Genomic DNA, 17948 nt, shown 5'->3' with positions numbered 1-17948 from the left:
GGGATGGAGCAGCGCAGGGCCCTGCTCGCTCTCTCGCCCCAACAGGGGGAAGCTGGCTCCCAGGTGCCCTGGGGCCTGCCTCACGTGCCACACGCGCACCCGGGAGGGGAGTGTCCGGAATCCTTGTCCTTCAGCACCCAGGCTGCGCCCAGGGGGCCTCGACACGCCTGACTCCATACAGCACCGGCCCCCTGACGAGCTCAGGGGGGAGCACACCACAGGGGCGCAGGAGAGCCCCCCAGACAGCCCCGGGGGCCTCCAGGGGAAGTCTGCTCCATGAAACCTCAGAAAACCGCCACAGCCTGGGCCAGGCAGCCACTGATGGAGACCCGGGCCTGCTCCGGCCCCCTCCCGGGCCCCAGCGCTCCCAGGAGCAACAGTGAGGTCACGCAGCCGCATCTCCATGCTGGAGGCTGGTTTTCAAGAAGGTGCGAGTATCTGGAGCCTCAGAGCCATGGACAGGCCTCAGGGTGAGAGACAGAGGAGGCGGAGGCAGAGGTGTGATGTGATACAGCTGTGTTTACTTCAACCTCCAGGGAATCCTAAGGGCCCAGAGACTCCCCTTGTGCTGTAAGATTGTGTCCCTGAAACAAGTCACCTCCAGCCTTCCAGAGGGGTGGGCTGCCTGGAGGCAGTGGCACGGGCCTGGGCTCTCTAGAATGTGGGTGCCATGGGCGGGGTCTGGGGCCGAAGACAAAGCCATGGGCACCCACCGTGTGTACTGAGCAGGGGCAGGAGGCCCAAAGGGCCACCCATGCCTCCAGGAGCCTCCGCAGGAGGGAGCAGAGTCTGTAGAGGCTCACGGAGAGGCTGGAAGATCACTGGAACAGCAGCAAGCCATAGTGCTCCCCACCCAGCAAGCCGAAGTGCTCCCCACCCATCCCAGGCCATCCTCCAGACCCTAAGCTCTCTTCTACGACAGAAGGAGCTGTTTCTACCACTGTGACAACTACAAATAAAAACAAACCAAAGCCTATCTTAAGATATAATCTTCCAATTGCTTAAAATTAATCAGTGCAAAGTGAGGTAAAGAGCCTTGTGTCACAGGGGGCCGGGGAGTGCCGGCCTCACACGAGCCTGCGCCTCTTGGAGTCCCTCTCCACGTCCCCCTCCTGGGCATCCACTTCGCAGCCGAGTGGGGACACCAGGTTCAGCAGAGGGTCCTCAGAGGCCCGGCCGAAGAGCGCCAGCAGGAGGGCGACGCCGAAGCCCGTGGCGCGCTCACCCTGGGGATGAAGGACAGGCTGGAGACCCTCTGGCAGGCTGAGCGCGGCCTCGTCAGCGAGCCCAGCTCTGCGGGAAGGCGCTCCGGGTCCAGGATGAGGGCGCACACCCCCCACTTACCCTATGGCCTCCCTCCTGCTCTCCTGTCACTCCCAGGACCCAGTGGGGGACAGGGTGGTGGGATGGCTCTGGGCATGCTGGCCCCAACCCCCAGGTCTTCTTGGGTGGGACAGGGTGAGCTGAGGGCCCTGGGCCTCCAGCTGACAGGCTGGCTAGAGAGGGGCCGCCACAGCAGCCACTCTGTTTCCAGGGACGAGGAGACCAGAGACTGGGGGCGCAGCTGGCCGGAGGTCAGGCCACAGGCAGTGTGACCCCAACACAGAACCTTCTGAGAGCCCAGCCTGGAGCCAGAGAGGGGTTCTGAATGCATGTGGGAGTGGGAGCAGCCAGGGCAGTGTGTGGGGTGTGCAGGGGGGTCTGGGCAGGTGGGGGAGGAGGGCACGGGGTGGGGGGGGCTGGACTCACGGCGTGCACTGGAGCGGCGATGTCCAGGTGGACCCAGACCCCAGGCCAGTCAAAGCCAATGTGTGAGGCGATGAAGAGCCCAGCACAGGAGCTTGGGCTGTTGTCCCGGTCCTGGGGGGGCAGAGAACACATCGTGACCTTTCTGTCCTGGGCAGTCAGGACATGGGGCAGGGGGTGCTCCGCCAAAGTGCATCCGGGGCTGCCTCCGCTTGGACTCGTGTGGACGCCCCTGTGCCCTCTCGGCCACCGCCCTCAGCCACGGCCTACCCCCGGTGGCTGCAAGAAGGGTCCTGGGGGTGGGGGCCCGCTGCCAGGACACTGCAGAGAGGGACCCCAAGGACCTCGCGCGTGGGTTGAGGGGTCTGCCTTCACCTGGGGGCCACTGGAGCCAGTGAGGCAGCCGACCCAGAGAGGGGGCACCCTTGGCTCCGGTCACCCTGGACGCGCCGGCAGGGAGACCAGCGAGAGACCCGTCCCCGCTCTGGGGGCTTCCACCCTGAGCATGGATCTGGGGCGCCCCACTATGTCCGGGGTCCCCCGGGTTTCCCCAGGCCGGGGCTCGGCGGGCGCCCTGCGAACCTACCGCCACCGAGTTCTTCATGTCGGCCACGGCCGAGGTGAACTCGCTGAAGTGCAGCTCGGGGCAGTAGACCAGGGGATGCACCAGGTCCCCGCACCTCCGCCCGGCCTTCACGCAGGCCGCCTCCCACTCGGCGCTGTTGGTGAGCACGGCGGCGTGGTACTTGCCGGTGGCGATGCCCTGGCGGGGGGGGGGGGGGGGGGAGCACAGGCAGGAGGCGGGTGAGAAGCAGAGCAAGCAACCAGAGCGTGAGCGGCCCCCCGGGGACGGCGCCCCTCGGCTGCCCGGCGCTGGGACCCAGCCCCCCAGCTCTGCCCCCCCCAGCGTGTCGAGCACCAGGGACCTGGGGCACCCCCGCCTCCTCGGCCTCTTCGGCCAGGCCGCCTGGGTTAGGACAGCTGCAGCTCCGCCTCTGGGGTCCCAGCGGCCCACCTGAGCCCCGGTCAGCGTGGCCATGTCCAGGATGATGTCGGCGCCCAGGTCCTTGCAGGCGTAGGACACACCGTCCGCCAGCACCAGCCTGCCCTCCGCGTCGGTGTTGTTGATTTCCACGGTCCTGGGCGCAGCAGACACCCCGGCTCAGGGACCCTGCTGCCTGGGGCACTGCGGGGGAGGCCCCTGGGAACCGGGGAGGCTCCACTCCCCCCTCCCCCACTGTCCTCCCCCGGGAGCCAGGGAAAGCCACCCAGCCCCCGGCGCCTCAGTTTCTTTGTCTGCAGGATGGGAGAGCAAGGCTGTGCGGGTGGCATAGACGGCACTGGGCCAGCCCTTCCCCACAAGGCCAGACGCTGGGTAAATGTAAAAGGAGAGGCATGTCTCGGGGTCACCCTGGGGACCAGCAAACCCGGATGGGGAGGTGAGTGGACTCTCCTACTGTGAGCCCAGGTCACCTGCTCCTGGGCTGCACCCGCACCCTTCTAGGGGTGTCCTTCGGCAGCCAAGAAGGAGCAGTCCCAGGGCTGACTCACCCGGAAGGGCAGGGAGGGCCCCCACAGAGGGCCTCGGAGAGGGCAGGGCTTCAGACCCACCAAGACCTTAAGGTCAGGAGGGGCTCATCCCACCACGGCAGGGTGGATCCTATGCCAGGCACCGGGAGGGAGTCCCACACCTCCACCTGCCACCTGCCTGAGAAGCGGCCACTTCCCCTCCCCCAGGGAGCAGGTGGCCTGCTGCCTCGGGGCGGGGGGGGGGGGGACAGGGCATCCTCCCCACGGGATGTCCCCAGGCTGGAGTGAGCAGGGTGAAACCAGCCCCCCTGGCTGGGCGGCCCTGACAGGGAGAGGGCCCCCCTGCGAGCTGTGGCAGGGCCGGTGGCGAGGGGAACAGCCTTACTTCCCCGAGTACAGCAGGTGGATGTCGTCGGGCCTCGTAGCGTTGGGACCCACAGAGTTCTCCGCCAAGCAGAACACGGCGTGGAGGTTGTCTTTGAAACCCTGGAGGGAACAGGGGCAGAGGGAACAGAGGCTGGCCGCGCATGGGGGAGGGAGGACGGGCCGGAGTTCTCCACGCCCCTGGGCAGACGGAGGCCCGGGGGGCAGAGAGCAGACTCCCCACGGTGGGGGGCCGTGCCTCCTCCAGCAGAGCCCCCACGATGCAGCAATGAGCCAGGGGTGGGGCTGGGCTCCCCGCTGCAATCCTGGCTCTACCACCCGGCCGGGCGTGAGCCGGGCTGGAAGCTCAGTCCCTGCGGCCCGTCCACAAAGCGTGGTCAGCGGTCAGTGTCCCCGCGGCACAAACCCCCGAGCTGCGCACGGCCGCACCAAAGCAAGCTACACTCAAGCAGAGGCGTGGGGGCTGGGGACAGCTTGCCTCACAGAAATTTAGGCACGAGGTCAGGGGTCTGATGCCAAATATGACGTTTGTACGCTGAGAAGTGTGCAGGAGGCAGGCTGAGGCAGGTTCTGCCGTCCAGGGGTCCTGAACCCACCCCAGGAGGCAGTGGCAGGGCCTGGGGGCCCCACGTGCCGTCCCTGCCGGTCCTCTGCTCCTGGACACCAGCCCTTAACCGGGACGCGTCTCCTCTGGGCACCAGGCACGCCAGGCCCCCTCCTGCCCCCTCCAGCCTTACAAACAGCTCCGCCAGACACGGCGGCGTTCCCTGCCGCAGGTGCCCCTAACGCCACAGGTGCAGTCCTTCGCCTGCTCCCAGGCACTGCCCCACTCGGGTTCTAGCAGCGGTGCTCGCTCTCACCCGAGGCGGTAGTCACAGTGCTGCCTGCCCCGCAGCGACCTGCTGCTTCCATCCCTCCTCTGCAGCGGGCAACGGTAGGGGGCTCTCGAGAAACAGCGCTCCCTCCCCTACTTACTCATTCGACGCTTGGTTCGTACTTAGGGATGTACAGGTTCTTAGTTTAAGTTATAAGCCATCGCCACCATTATTTATTTTGTGGCTCACGTCAAGGTCTACAGAATTTGGAGTTAAGAGTGGAGCCTCTAGGCCGTGGCCTTTGCGGGGTAGGGGACCCTCAGCACCCCGCTGCAGCACCCTTGGAGTCCTGAGACCATTCGAGGCCACCAGCTGATGAAGCCGCGCTGCCAAGTGGCTCCCTATGAACAGGGAGTCCGAGCCCTGAGCATTCTACGTGCTGGGGCGCTTCCCAGACAGCCCGTCCAGATGCCAGGACAGACCTGGCCACTCAAGAAGAGGTGCTACTTTCAGGAGAGTGACACCCCCAGGAGAGGTGATACTCAGGTAGTGGAGCCCTGGCGAGAGGCAGGCAGCTCTGGGAGCCCTGGGTGCCCCATGTGACAGTGCAGAGGTGGGGGAGAAGCATGGAGCCAGGGGTCATAGGAGCACCTGGGCAGGGACCTGGGGGAGGAGGGTGGACAGCTCACACGAGGGAGCCCCCCTCCGAGAGGACTGCAGAGGGCGGGGCTGCACTCACCTGCTTGATGGCAGCTCTGAAGGCCCCCAGGACGGCCGCGGCACCTCCGCAGTCCCTCTTCATCCCAGGCATGGTGGTCTGGAAGGGGCACAAAGAGCGTGAGTGGATGTTGATCTGTGGGGCCCGCTGCCAGGTCCCCACAGCACACACAGAACCCAAGAAACTCCCCCTGGTCAAGTGGCTGTTGCAATGGGACAGAATGGCCCAGAAGCAATGGGACAGAATGGCCAAAGGCGATGGGCTCTTTTTGCTGGAGCAGAGCTTTGGGGTTACCTGATGAACCAGAGGTGGGAGGGGATGGGGACCCGGGGCACCGTGGCCTGGCTCCTACGACACTGCCACCCTGGCCCGTCTCCGGGGCTGCCAAGTACCCCTGGGGTCTGTCCGCATCGGCCCTCTCTGCCCCTGTGCCCGGACTCCCTCCCTGACGCCACCACCGAGGCGGCCGTTCTGCAGCACCTCCACCCCGCCCTGGCCACCAGCCGCCGGGGGAGCGGCCCGCAACCTGCCGCCACCTGGCCTCAGCGACCCCTTCGGCCTCAGCTCTCTCTGCTCCTGACGTCACTGCCTCAAACAACCCGCTGGGGTTCACGTGAACCCTTCCCCAATGTCGCTGTCGCATCCCCATCCCACCCCACCGCCCGCCCCGTCGCTGTCTAATGAGGGCCGTGAGTGGCGCAGGCTCCCTCCCGCTGCAGCGGGAACTGTGATTTTCTACAAACCGGTTGAGAGTGGTTACACATTTTTACATTTTATAGGTTCCCAGCTCTAATTGACAAGTTCATACTTTAAATTAACAACAGGTCATCGGATGTAGGATTTGGGTTTGAAATGTACGGAGTGATTTTTTTTGAACCCTTATCGGATTACACGAGCCTCAAGTTTTAATGGAAAGTATTTTTAGACATAAACCGAGCTGCTTTTACAATTAAGTTGAGTGAAAATGACCCAGCTAGCACTATTGAAAATAAGCTGTCTCTTTGACCTAATCGGTGAGAAAGCACAGAATTGTTTAAATGGAAAAACGGGGCCTCAGATCTGGAATCAAACCACTCGCAAAACGGCCCCTACGGAGTAGCTCGAGGCGGCCACTGAGAAAACGGTGTCTGCCTGTCACCGGGGGCCTCCCAACCAGACAGAACAAACGCCAAACTGCAAATGTAACTCAATTGACTGTGTGAGCTTTGCAGACTGCCCCCCCCCCCCCAGGTTACTCCTGTGTTTATGAAAGACACGATTTCCGGAGTCACTCGAAGATGTCACCTCCCGTTTCAGGGGGTTGACACCTGCCCGGCGCAGCAGAGCAACGGTGGGCCGCAGCCCCGGTGGGGACGGTCCCTGGCCTCGCCTCTGCTCTCTAGGGAAATAAAGTACCACCGACCCCACCGGAGTCTCCTCGCTGAAGCAGGAGAATCACCAACCGTTTGAAAGCTCAAGCGCCGGACGAAGGTGTTTTCAATATTGTGTGTGATGGAGGGGAAGGTTCGCGCACAGCGTCCCCCGCTGTCCCCAGGCACTGGCCGGGTGCGTAGAGCGGAAGCCTCGGACTCCACAGCACCGTCATTTCTTCAAACAACAACTGCCACGCGATGGGTTATTGGGACTCGGGTATCTAGCTGATGTCTCCTCAAAGAAGAGCAAAGTGAACCTCTCCCTTCAGGAGAACCGCTGCTGGAACTGGTGCCAGTGGTAACATTTGAGCTTTCAAGCAAACAAACAAAAAAATCGCAATCTTGAAAAACTTCTATCTGCGTCCGTGACAGCTTCTTAATAGCGATTTTTAAAATGAGGTGGATGGTGGTACCAAGCGTGACTTCCAAAAATTATCCCACGTTGGGCCAAAATGTGGAGGTTCCACAGAACTCCGGGAACCATGTCTTCTGAAGGACCCGTGCGTATTACGAAATCATGTATTCAAAGCTCAAGGTAGACCCTCGACGCTAGGGTAACCGTACAGATTCACTGTTGGTTTCTGGCCCACACGATCACTCACCTTTCAGAGCTACCCACTTGTCGAGTTTTGGTGTAATAGCAAAGAAGAATGTCCTTCGTGATCTGTAAAGGGCACTAAAATATTTCTCCCTTTTCCAACTACAAAGTGAGTGAGGCCAGATTTTCTTTTTCTATTTCGACTAAGACAACATATCACAACAGACTAAACACAGAAGCAGATACACGATCACAGCTCTCCTATCAAGGCGGATGTGCGAGAGAGATTGGCAAAATGTAAAACAATGCCACTCTTCTCAAGAACTTCTTTTTGTTTTGGAAAATCTAGTTAATTTTCATGAAATTGTCTTACTGACATTAAAGTGCAATGGATTTATATACGGTTGTTTTGCAGTACATTACTACATATCTTTCCCGGTCTTAATTTCTAATATGGTAAATATCAATAGACATCATTCTTATGAAAAAAAAAATCTCCTTGGGATCAATGCTTTCTTAAGAGAGGAAGGGGTCCTGAGATTAACACATTTGAGACCTGCATTCACATTGACTCTGGTTTGGCTTTGACGTCTTTGGACATGGAGCGGCTTGTCCTCCACAACTGGATCGGGTGCCCTCCCCCCACAGCAAAATGAGTAACTCCCAGGAGCCCCCGCTTCTCACACTGGCCCTCCAACAAGCCAGCAGCCCAAACAAGCATCAGATCCTAGGAGGAAGGAGCTTACAATTCTACCCACCAGCACTCAGGTGCCTCCAGGGCAAGAGAGAGAGGGGTGGCCTCGTGGATGAGAGGGCTGCCAGGACCAGGTGCAGCTAGAGGGGGCGCATTGTCTGTGGAGGGTCTGAGAACTAAATACAAGTATATTTTGTAAAAAAAAAAAAAAAAATCAACTAAAAGTCAGTCGGCCGCTGTCATTGGTGGCAAAATGGTTCTCTTGAAAAATCTGCTGGAGTGAGTTCTAATCAGATAGGAGGTTCAAACCCGGCTGTTTACCCAGCTGGCCCCACAGGCACAGGCTCCTCCCTGGCAGGGAATGGAATCAGAGCCACGTCCACGGTGCCTGCGATGCCACACTTCTGCCTCTAGCAGTGGACTCCCAGCAAACGCACGGGTGCGGGGAGCCCGGGACTCTCAGCTTCCCCCCGTCTACGGGAGCTACTGGACTCAGGTTTAACACATCGGTACTCCACAGACCTGTGAAGGCCGCTGGACTCAGGCTCAAAGAGCTGAAGACACAGAGGGATCAGGATCTCTGGCGTTTCTCGGGAAATGCCAGCCTCTGCCAACCGATCCTGATGGGAAAGCCTTCTCCTGGGTGTCTGTATCCTGACTGCTTCAGGCAATAGAAACTCTGCAAAATTAAAACTGATCGGGTTGTGGGACCAACCACGAGTGCAGACAGACGGACACATCTGGTACCTCTGTCCACGTAGTGAATGTCAAGATGCGGAAAAGATCAGTTTTGATAAAGTCAGTGACAAATCTGCAGAAGCGACAGGCCTGAAAACAGAAACTTGGAACACTAACATCCGTTTTACCACAATGGACCAGTAGGGAGGCATAAGTTCTTTCCATCCCCAACATCACAGTAACGTTATTTAAAAGTGTCCCAAAAAAAGTGTCCACCCGGTGCTGTTTTATGTGCACTGTAATACTTATATATTCATTTACCTATTTATTTTAAAGATTTTGCTTTTAAGTCATCTCTCCACCCAACATGAGGCTCGAACTCACGGCCCCAAGATCAAGAGTCACACACTCCACTGACCGAGCCAGTCAGGAGTCCTTGTGATATTTATTTTAATTTTTTACCGGCATGATAATATGTATGGAATTCAACAAGGGTGAATTCACTATTGGCGTTTGCTTCTTTACACCTTTATTATCGGATCATTTCCTGATTAGTCCTGAAAAGACTAATTGCTTATGGGGGGAGGGACGTGAAACAAAAGACCATCCACTCTAGGAACCAAACACACTCGGCTAATGGTGCAAATGGTCGCACACAATCTCTCCCTCAAATAGCGACTGACACTGCGGTTCAGGTCAGAAAGTGCTAGAACTGCAGCGAGCCAGACCGTGCAGGCTGCGTCCGTGGGGTGGCGCCTCTCAGCTCCCACGGGCTGCCACCAGATACCCTGAGTTTCCAAAAGGTCAGACAGCCAGTCTTCTGTGAGCATTGTTCCTGTTTTTAAAATATTGGTAAGTAATTCAGATTATAGACCAGCCCTGGGGCCAACAGGACACATCTGTGAGCACGCGGGCTGCCAGCCCTCGATGTGAGCTTGGCTTATCTTCTCTCTTCTAGAGCTTTCTCTCTGGGAAGGCTGCCCCTCTTCTCCCAGGTCTCCAAGGGCACGGATTTCACACGTCTGCTCCTTCCCGGGCCTTCCGGGTCCTGGCACCACAGAGCCCAGGCTGGGCCCGGTGCCCAGCAGTTGCTCAACCCGAATGTGTGACATGAGCAGATGAAGACGTGTCCCTCCTCCCCTTCCTGGTGCTACCTTGGCTCCCGACGCACAGCAGGCCCGAATGTGCCGAGCGTGGAGGCGGGCAGGTGCAGCCACAGCCGGGGTCCGTGGGGGCCCAGCCTCCCGACACGACTGGACCTAGAGGCTCCATAGGAGAGACCCCTGTGGCCGTGCCTCCTGGGAACACGGGTGGGCGGCTTGCGTGTGGGCCCACGGCCCTCGGCCTTCACAGGGCGGCCTGCACGCCAGGCTGGCTCGTGCACACCGCACCAAGCTTTCTGTCCGTGCAAACCCTGACGGTCGTGGGGACAGTGGGCACCACCCGCACCCCTCTCTTCAGACAGGACCACCGATTCCCTAAACCTTGCCTCGGTAGGCTTGTTTTTCCAGCCTTTTAATCCTGATTGTGGCTTTTCTCTGGATCCTGTCCAGACTCTTTGTTCCCAGACCCCTGCATGGAGTGTGGACACAAAACTGTCTCCCCGTGGGAAGCGGGATCAGCCCTGCTGACTCTCCTGAACCTGGCTGCCCGGAGGCATGCCCCAATGCCAAGGTCCCAGAAAATTTGCTCGCTGTCTTCCTCTGGCGCCTCTGAGAGTAACGAGGCCACCCTGAGCCCTCCCCGCCCCTGGACCTGCCCAATCACTGGGCCCCCCAGCACCTCACCTTCCCTTTGATGCTGAGACCCCCGGTGTCATAGACGATCCCTTTGCCCACCCATGCAATGGTCTGGGTGGCTCCTTCTGGGGTGTGGCTGAGGACGGCCAGCGCGGGGGGGTGGAGGGCAGCTTTGCCAACACCATAGATTCCTACAGAAAGCACAGGGGGAGGGTCAGTTGGACTCAGGCTGAACTGAGCGGAGAACCCCCAGCAGCCCCCCGGAACCAACAGCTCTCCCCCCGCCCCCAAAATATCCACTGGCGTGTGAATATTTCTCCTGGAGAGTGTGCAGCCCAAGCCCGAGTTCCCCGCTCCCTCTCCTGCCCCCTGGCCAGCGTGGGATCGGGGAATGCAAATCAGTTCCAATGCTCTGGGACTGCAAACGAATTCTATGCGAAGTATCGTTAAGCAAGAAAACCCGCTGAGAAAAAAAACAAAACAAAACAAAACAAAACAAAACAAAACTGTATCATTCCCAGAAAGAAATGAACAGGATTGCAGAATGAAATGATTTTTGGATAATGCTTCAAGGCCACTCCAGCCCACGCTCGTTTTCCCCTCCCGGAGCCCTCCATGCACTCAGAGCCACACCCCCCTTTCCGAGCCTGCTCCCCCACTGCCTCGCCGTTGGGTTCATGGGCCCCATCTTCTCAAGAAAGCCTCTTGTGGGCAGAGACCATGCCTCAAGGTCCCCCAGTAACCGAAATGAAGAATCATGAAAATCAGGATGAGAACCAATAATGGCCACCCGACAGACTCCCGTACATCCTGCAAGACCCGCTGCCAACGCCATGTCCTCTGTGAAGATTTCCCTGACGCGAGTAGCCTGTCCCTCCACGTGTTGGTGCCTTACATGTTCCTTGGCAGGTCCTCTAGGAGAGTCCCCACCGATCGCCGCCTCTGCGCCTTCTGGAACACGTGGATCCCTTCACCCCAAGTGTGGACGGAACCTTAGGTGTCACTTCCCGACATGTTAGAAGTGCTGAGCTCCTACTTCCAAGATTAGTTTGCAAACAAAGACCTTGCCTCCCTCTTGCTTGCTCACTCTTCCTCTCTTCCTCACCCAGAAACCTTGCTTCGAGCGAAGCGGCAGCTACCTGTGAGCTGCTCACGGAGAGGCCCACATGACAAGGAACAGCCAGCATGGCCCCAAGGCCTGGTGACAACACTGTGAGTGAGACTGGCTGGGACCACATCACCAGCCCCAGTCGAGCCTTCAGATGACAGCCGACCTGATCAACACATCATTCTCCACCTGGGAGAGAACCCAGGCCCAGGACCCAGCCCAGCCATGCCCGATGCCCCTCGCACAGGACTGTGTGTTGCCTTCAGTCACTTCCTTCTGGAGTAAGTCGTTGGGCAGCCATGGATAAGGAATACGGTGACCACCCCAGCAGGACTGAAAGTGCCTTATCCTACTTGTCACCATACCTCCAGTGCCTGGGGGTGGGCAGGGAGGATGGGCCTGGTCAACAGGAAAGGCCCTCTGAGGAGGTGGCTTCGACCTGAGACATACAGGGTGAGATGGCCCCGCTGTGAAGTATCTCAGGAAGTGACTCCAGGGAAAGGGAGCTGTAATGATGAGGCCCTGATGTGAACGTGGGCTTGTGTAATCAAGGAGCAGAAAGGTCCCGCTGAGTTGGCCCAGCGAGCCAGGACAACAGCCCTTGTGGACAGGGAGTGGGCCAGAGAAGGACTTGGACACGGCAGCTTCCAGAATCTGAATCAGTGCCTCCTTTCTCCCCTAGAGATGGTCTGCTTCCCAAGGTCTGGCCTTGGGGTTGGACACAGGCTGGCTCCTTTCAAGGGAAGCCTGAGGCAACATAGCATGTGACCCACTGCCACCCTGCCACCCCCAGCACCCAGGACCAGCCCCAGGCCACGGCCCACAAGGCCTAGCCCGACCCACCTCCAAATCCTCTGGTTTTCAGCTCCTCGTCCCGGATGATAGTTGGGGTGATCCCCAGATCTTTTCCAACTTTCTTAATCTCCTGGACACGTTCGTGGAAAAAACAACACAAAAGACACGTGAAGATGGCTTAAATCAAGGCAAGGCTGAGGCTCTGGGCCAGAGATGAGCCGACGCCTGCGTGGCAGAGAGGAGTGGGCTCGGAAGCCAGGGCCTCAAGTCTCTCAGCTTTGAGCACGATGAAATCCAGGACAGAAGGTTCACCCTCCAAACTACAATTTCCTGCAGATCATGGCTGCAGGCCTGCAGAGAGGCCTTGGAGAGGAGGTTCTGTCCCCCCTCCACCCTCAGCAAAGGCCGGGGGGCCCCTCACAGCTGAGTGGACAGCAGGACCCTGCCCGCAGCAGCCCCGGGTGTCCCCGGTGCCCTCTGACTTCCGGGGGCTCTCCCACCACCTCTCCCACCCTGGTCCCACCCTATGACTCCCTGGGGCCACGAACCTCGAGGAAGGTGTCTGTGTTCATCTCATTGCAAGGAGTGTCCACGATCCGGGCAGCCAGCCGCACGCCTTCCGTGGCGTTTGTTAAGCACTGGGGGGAAGAAATCAGAGGCATCACTGGGGACCTAGGACCAAGGAGGAAGAGCTGTCCCTCCCTGTCCATTCCCCCGGGGACCAAAGGCATCGGCAGCACATGCCACTGTGGGGAGGTTTCGGGGCTGCTGACAGGTCATCGAGGGGCAGGTCAGGGGGAAACCAGAGCCACGGTGCCTGTGACCCACCCCGCCATCTACGGAGAGTTCAACACAGCTCCGTACCTCACCTCCAGGTTACACAAAGATCCTTCGGCCTGGCATCCCCACCTGCTGTGAGTGGGGCCCCCCTTCCTTTCCAGGGCTCTCCTGCTGCTCACTCTGCTCATCCTGGTGGCAGGTGGTCCTCATACCTGGCCCTGAATGCATGCTGTGCGCTTCCACCTCAGGCTTCCCTTTCTTCCCTAGATGCCACCAACTCTCTCGGGGGAGGTGCTGTCCTTTGCTATGGGCTGAATGCCTGCACCGCCCCCCAACTCATATGTCGGAGCCCTAAGCCCCGATGTGATGGAGGGTGGGCCCATGGTGGGATTAGCATCCTCATAGGAAGAGGGAGGGCACAGCCAGAAGGCCACCCCTGCAAACCAGGAAGGGATCCTCATCAGAGCCCACCCTGATCCCAGACGTCCAGCCTTCAGAACTGTGCAAAATAAAAGTTTGTTGGTGAAGCCACCCCATCTGCAGTGTTTTGCTGTGGCCGCCCCAGCTGACCGATGCGCCCTCCCTTCGCCTCTTGTCAAGATCCTAGCCACCCTTGGTGGCACTTAAAGGCCATGCCTTCTGGAAGCTTCCTCCCAAAGGAGTAAACGTTCTCTTAGTCCTGTGCCCCTGGACCTGCTAGTCCCCCTTGTGGCCCTCTGGCCAGGGGGTAGCATTTTTCTCCTGTGGGAGTGTCATAGACTTTGCCCTTGCGCAGCTCGCACACTGGCCCAGAGCCTAGAAGGGGACAGGGACCCGACCCCATCCTGCACCCAGCCCTGGAGACAGACGTATGTGCTCCAGCATGGGGGCCACACAGGAACCCCCCCCCGGTTGTCCTCCCCGGCCCCCCTGCCCCCACTTTCGCAAAGAACCTCCGTCCTGCTTCTGCTTCGGCAAAAACCACTCCTGGAGGTTCTTGGCCCTCTCGCTCGTCTCCGCCCAGCTGCTGCCCACGGCGCCCCGTCTGCACCCCGATGCCCGCCCCCACCCCCAGCTTCGGACACGGGGCATGCCGGCCGCCTCTCTCAGTGCAGGGAAGACGCAGCATCCAGAGGGCAGAGCCACACAGGTGGAGCGGAGGCGCCGACGGCGTGGGCATCGTCGCCTTCCCGGCACCCGGCGCCCCGTCCTCTGTGGCAGCCCGGCCACCTCCCAGGCCCGGCAGGATTGCTCCGAGAGCTTCTGCCCTCCCGAGGTAATTAAACCCCAAAGCCTCAAAGGCAGAGACGCAGGACTTGACAGCTCGGATATGAGATGTGACCGTGTGGTCTCCGCCGCCTGCCAGCGGGCTCTCCTCTGGGAGGCTGAGGGTCTCTGTCTGTGGGCGTCGCGGAGACCGTGGCTCATCTGTGACGCAGCCCGTGGCTGTCTGGAAGTGCGTCAGTGCCCTAAGGCTTGTCTCTAAGGAGGCCCTCCGTGGGCTCAGAGCTCCCGAGGCAGCGCGGCCGGGCCAGAGCGCAGCCGGCACCTGCGGGGGAGGCTGGGGGCGGCCAGGGAGGCTCCCGGGGACCCTCTGCCACCATGCAGCCTCATGGCCTTGGGGAAGAGCTTGTGCCTCGTAGTATCCCAGGGTCGATCATTCATTCATTCATTCATTCATTCATTCATTCATTCATTCCATTCACGTTTTTATGAGCACCTACTGCATGCCAGGCTGCACACGAGACTCGGAGAATTCAAAGATGTCTAAGGTTCTCCAGTCCAGCCGAGAATCACAACACATCAGCAGTCCATCAAACACTCCAGGGCAGGAGGGTATGAGAGACCGCAGGGACTCGGGGGGAGGAGGCCCCCAGAATATGGAAAAGGCTACACAGGGTGGCCCATGTTCCAAGACAGACAGGAGAGCAGGCTGGCAGGTGGTGGGCGCCGTTAAGACCTGGCTCGGCCTCTGGCTGGCATGGGCCCGCTCAGTCACCAACGTCTCTGAGCCTCAGTCTGCAGAGCCCTACGACAGGAGGAACAGCAGGTCCCATCTCCGAGGACCAAGCAGCTGCCTGCGTGTACACCAGCGAAGAGCGGCGGTGGGAGGGGAAGTGGAGGGAGGGCACCTGGAGGCAGTGAGACCAGCAGGGCCTGTGGGGGGTGTGGGGGCTCCCCCAGGCCGCGGCGGCACCCAAGCAGAATGCACTGGCTATGGGGGACAAGGAGACCCACCGACCCACCGGCCCTCGTCACACAGTGGGTCAACGCTGGGGCCACACACTGGGTCCTTGTCCCCGGAAGCTCCTGTCCCAGTGCAGGCCACAGAAGCTAAGCAAAGATGTGTCACATCAGGTGGGATGGCACCCAGCGGGCAGAGGGCCCGACCCCGAGGGAAGCCGTGTCAGCCCATGGCCAGCTCCCCCTGGAAGGACAGAAGCCGGATGGAGGCCAGGCAGGCCCGGAGCAGGAGGGGCCTGGAGAGGGAAGCTGAGGAGGATGGAGCCTGGAGAGGCCCTGGGCCCCGGGGTCTGCAGGGTCATGGCCCGGAACTCAAAAGGAATTCCCTGCAGCTAGAGGGCAGGGGTGGTCGTCGGCACCCGTCGCTGGGATGGAGCCCACAGGCCCTCCAAGAACCTAGAGAAGAGGAAGCGAGCCGGGAATGCCAGACTGCTCGGGAAAGGCGGCAGGCTGGAGGGGGCATGGGAAGCAGGCACGACTCGGGGAGGGGGGGGCAGGCCCTGCAAGGAGGGATGACAAATGTTCATGTCCAGCAGACAGGGCCCTTAAAACAATGTCAGGAAGCGGGGTGGAAACTCGATTTTGGTGGGCTGAGGGGGGAAAGGGGAGGTAAGACAGACAAAGCAATTAGACCATGTTTTTTCAGAGTTTGGAGATCAGTGGAAGAAAAGAAAAGGAGCTGTTGCAAGATGGTAGACACGGAAGCGTGTCCTCTCCTGCTAGAGCAAAGAATCCAGGCGGAGGAGGCGGCGGGTGAGGGGTGCCGGCGGGACAGCAGCGCGGGGTGGGGTGGGAAGGGCAGCCGGGCCGGCCGGGAGGGTGGGGCCCCGGCCGCGGGGTCTGGGAGAGTCGCCACCAGGAAGGCACCCGATGTTGGGCCCACACCGGGACTTCTAACCCGGAATCCCTCCCCGCCCTGCTGGCCTCAAAAGGATTATTCTGAAGATCCAGTGAAGTAACACATGTCACAGTGCGCCGCAGAGGGAACCGTGGTCCCCGCGCCGGCAGGATGCTCCGATAAGCAGCAGCGTGCCTGGCGCGGGGCAGGTGCTCGGGGGCGCCTTGGTCTAAGGCCCTGCGGTCCTGCCCAGGGCCCGGCCGGGGTCTGGAAAGGCCTCCGGGGCCTCCTCGGGGACGCCACAGCACCGCCGGCCCGTCCTCCCCGGGAGGGCACAGCCCGGGCTCCCCGGCTCCCCTTCCAGCCGCCCCAGCTGGTGTGGGGATGCGGCGCGAGCTTGCAGACACCCACTTGCAGAGTGGACACCTCCACCGGCCCGTTGTCTTGTCCCACCAGGAAAAACTCTACCGTCACCGTCTTCTTCTCCGAGCGGCGCGAAGCCCCAGAGCGGTGGGTGAAGAGCGGGAAGGCCCGGGCCAGGGCGCAGGCGGAGGCGAAGGCGTCCGAGCGCTCGCACACCATCTGCAGCACAGAGAGGCGCCGTGACCGGGGGAGGGGGGAGGCCTGGGGAGCCCCCCGCCCCGCGAAGTGGCCTCGGTGGGGACAGTCGGGGCGGGGCGGGGGCGGCAGAGCCGCTGCGCGGGCCCTTCCCGGGGCCACCGTCTCCCCGCGGGAGAAGGCACACGTGGGCCCGGGCCTGGACTGCCTCCAAGACGGGAAGTACCACGTGGAGGGGCGTGGGCGCGGGAAGTCTGGGTCTGGGTCTCGGGGCTGCCGCCAAAGCTGATCTGGGGTAAATGGCCTGGTGTCTCTGGCCTCAGCGTCCCCGTCTGTAAGCAGGGGTGCCGCGTCCTGGGTTGGGGCCGCACGGCCTCCCCGGAGGGCCCGAGAGCCGGGGGTGCCCGGCCCCTGCGGGGGGCTGAGCTCCGGAGCGGCGGGCTCCCCAGCGGCAGCAGGGCGGCCCCCGGCACTCACCAGAATGCACCGATGGGTCCCGGGGGGCAGGCAGGTCCGCACGAGCCGGGTGACGAAGTGGGCAGCCGAAGGGCTGTTGTGCCGGCTGACCCTGGAGGGCAGGGCGGCCACGGTGGCATAGTTCAGGTAGAGGGGACAGCTGTCCGTGGGGTTGGGGTTGAGCGTGCTTAGGGCGGCCTGCCAGAGCTGCAGGGGGAGACAAGGCACGGGCCCTTCACCGGCGCATGCGGGGAGCCGGGCCCTGCACGAGGCCGCTCACTGGGGCACCGCCCGCCCGCGTGGGCCGAGGCCCTGGGCATGGGGCGGCCGGGCCTCGGGCTTCAAGCGCTGCGGTCAGCCCTGCCGGCCCGGCCAGGTGCCCCGGGCGGCTTCCGGAGCTTGGCGGCTCCCGCGGGGCGGCGGGGCCCGAGGGCAGGGGGCGGGGGCCTGGGCGCCGGCGGCCGCTCACCTCCTCGGTGACCCGGGGCTGCAGCTTCCCGCGGACGTGGCTCCAGGGCACGCGGTGCAGGTGATGCAACTGCCCGAGCAGCAGCAGAGGCCGGCTCTGCGGGTCGGCGTCCCCCGCGCTCGCCTGGAACTGCAGCCCCACGTTCGCCATCTTCGCCGGCCCGCGCCCCCCCCGCCCGCCCGCCCGCCCGCCGGCCGCCGCCCCGCTCCGCTCGGGCTCCGCTCCGGCCCGGCCCCGGCGCCGCCCCGGCCCTGCCCGGCCGCCCCGGCCCCGCCTCCCCCGCCGCTCCGGGCCGCTCGCGAGACGTGCAGGGCCCGCCCGGGGCGCGAGGGGGCGCGAGGGGGCGCCGGGCCGGCGGGGCGGAGCGGAGCGGCCGCCCTGACCCCGGCGCCACCGGGCCCGGAGAGCCGGGCGGCCCCGACCGCAGCCCCGGCCCGGGCAGGCCCCAGGCGCGCAGGCCCGGCCAG

At 61.8% G+C, this 17948-nt stretch overlaps 1 protein-coding gene across 4 annotated transcripts; it reads right to left on the bottom strand.

Annotated features, from left to right (window-relative positions):
• Positions 1–499: 499 nt before the first annotated feature.
• Positions 500–17669, bottom strand: NPEPL1 (aminopeptidase like 1). 4 transcript variants are annotated; one of them, XM_038572730.1, is made up of 12 exons: positions 17482–17669; positions 17034–17219; positions 16410–16580; positions 12706–12795; positions 12206–12287; positions 10303–10445; positions 5215–5292; positions 3662–3762; positions 2762–2885; positions 2333–2509; positions 1750–1860; positions 500–1226 (listed from the first exon to the last, which is right to left on the bottom strand). In XM_038572730.1, exons 1-12 carry the CDS (start codon positions 17629–17631, stop codon positions 1068–1070), a joined length of 1572 nt encoding a protein of 523 aa, XP_038428658.1. In that variant the 5' UTR covers positions 17632–17669; the 3' UTR covers positions 500–1067. The 4 variants fall into 4 exon arrangements, with proteins under 4 accessions (XP_038428658.1, XP_038428659.1, XP_038428660.1 ...); XM_038572731.1 differs by having other exon boundaries at positions 16467–16580; XM_038572732.1 differs by lacking the exon at positions 17034–17219.
• Between the last annotated feature and the right edge of the window lie 279 nt (positions 17670–17948).

Source organism: Canis lupus, chromosome 24, assembly GCF_011100685.1.
Source record: "Canis lupus familiaris isolate Mischka breed German Shepherd chromosome 24, alternate assembly UU_Cfam_GSD_1.0, whole genome shotgun sequence".
NCBI lineage: Eukaryota > Metazoa > Chordata > Mammalia > Carnivora > Canidae > Canis > Canis lupus.
The sequence above is the reverse complement of the archived record's forward strand: the minus strand, read 5'-3'. Positions and strand labels throughout refer to the sequence as shown.

Bases quoted from the DNA above. Each gene is read 5' to 3' on its own strand.
- NPEPL1 (XM_038572730.1), bottom strand. From the start codon at position 17,631: ATGGCGAACGTGGGGCTGCAGTTCCAGGCGAGCGCGGGGGACGCCGAC. The intron at 5,293-10,302 runs GTGAGGTGCTGG...TGCCCCTTCCAG, and splicing joins GTCTCAGCATCAAAGGGAAG to ACCACCATGCCTGGGATGAA. The intron at 1,227-1,749 runs GTGAGTCCAGCC...CTTCATCCCCAG, and splicing joins TCGCCGCTCCAGTGCACGCC to GGTGAGCGCGCCACGGGCTT.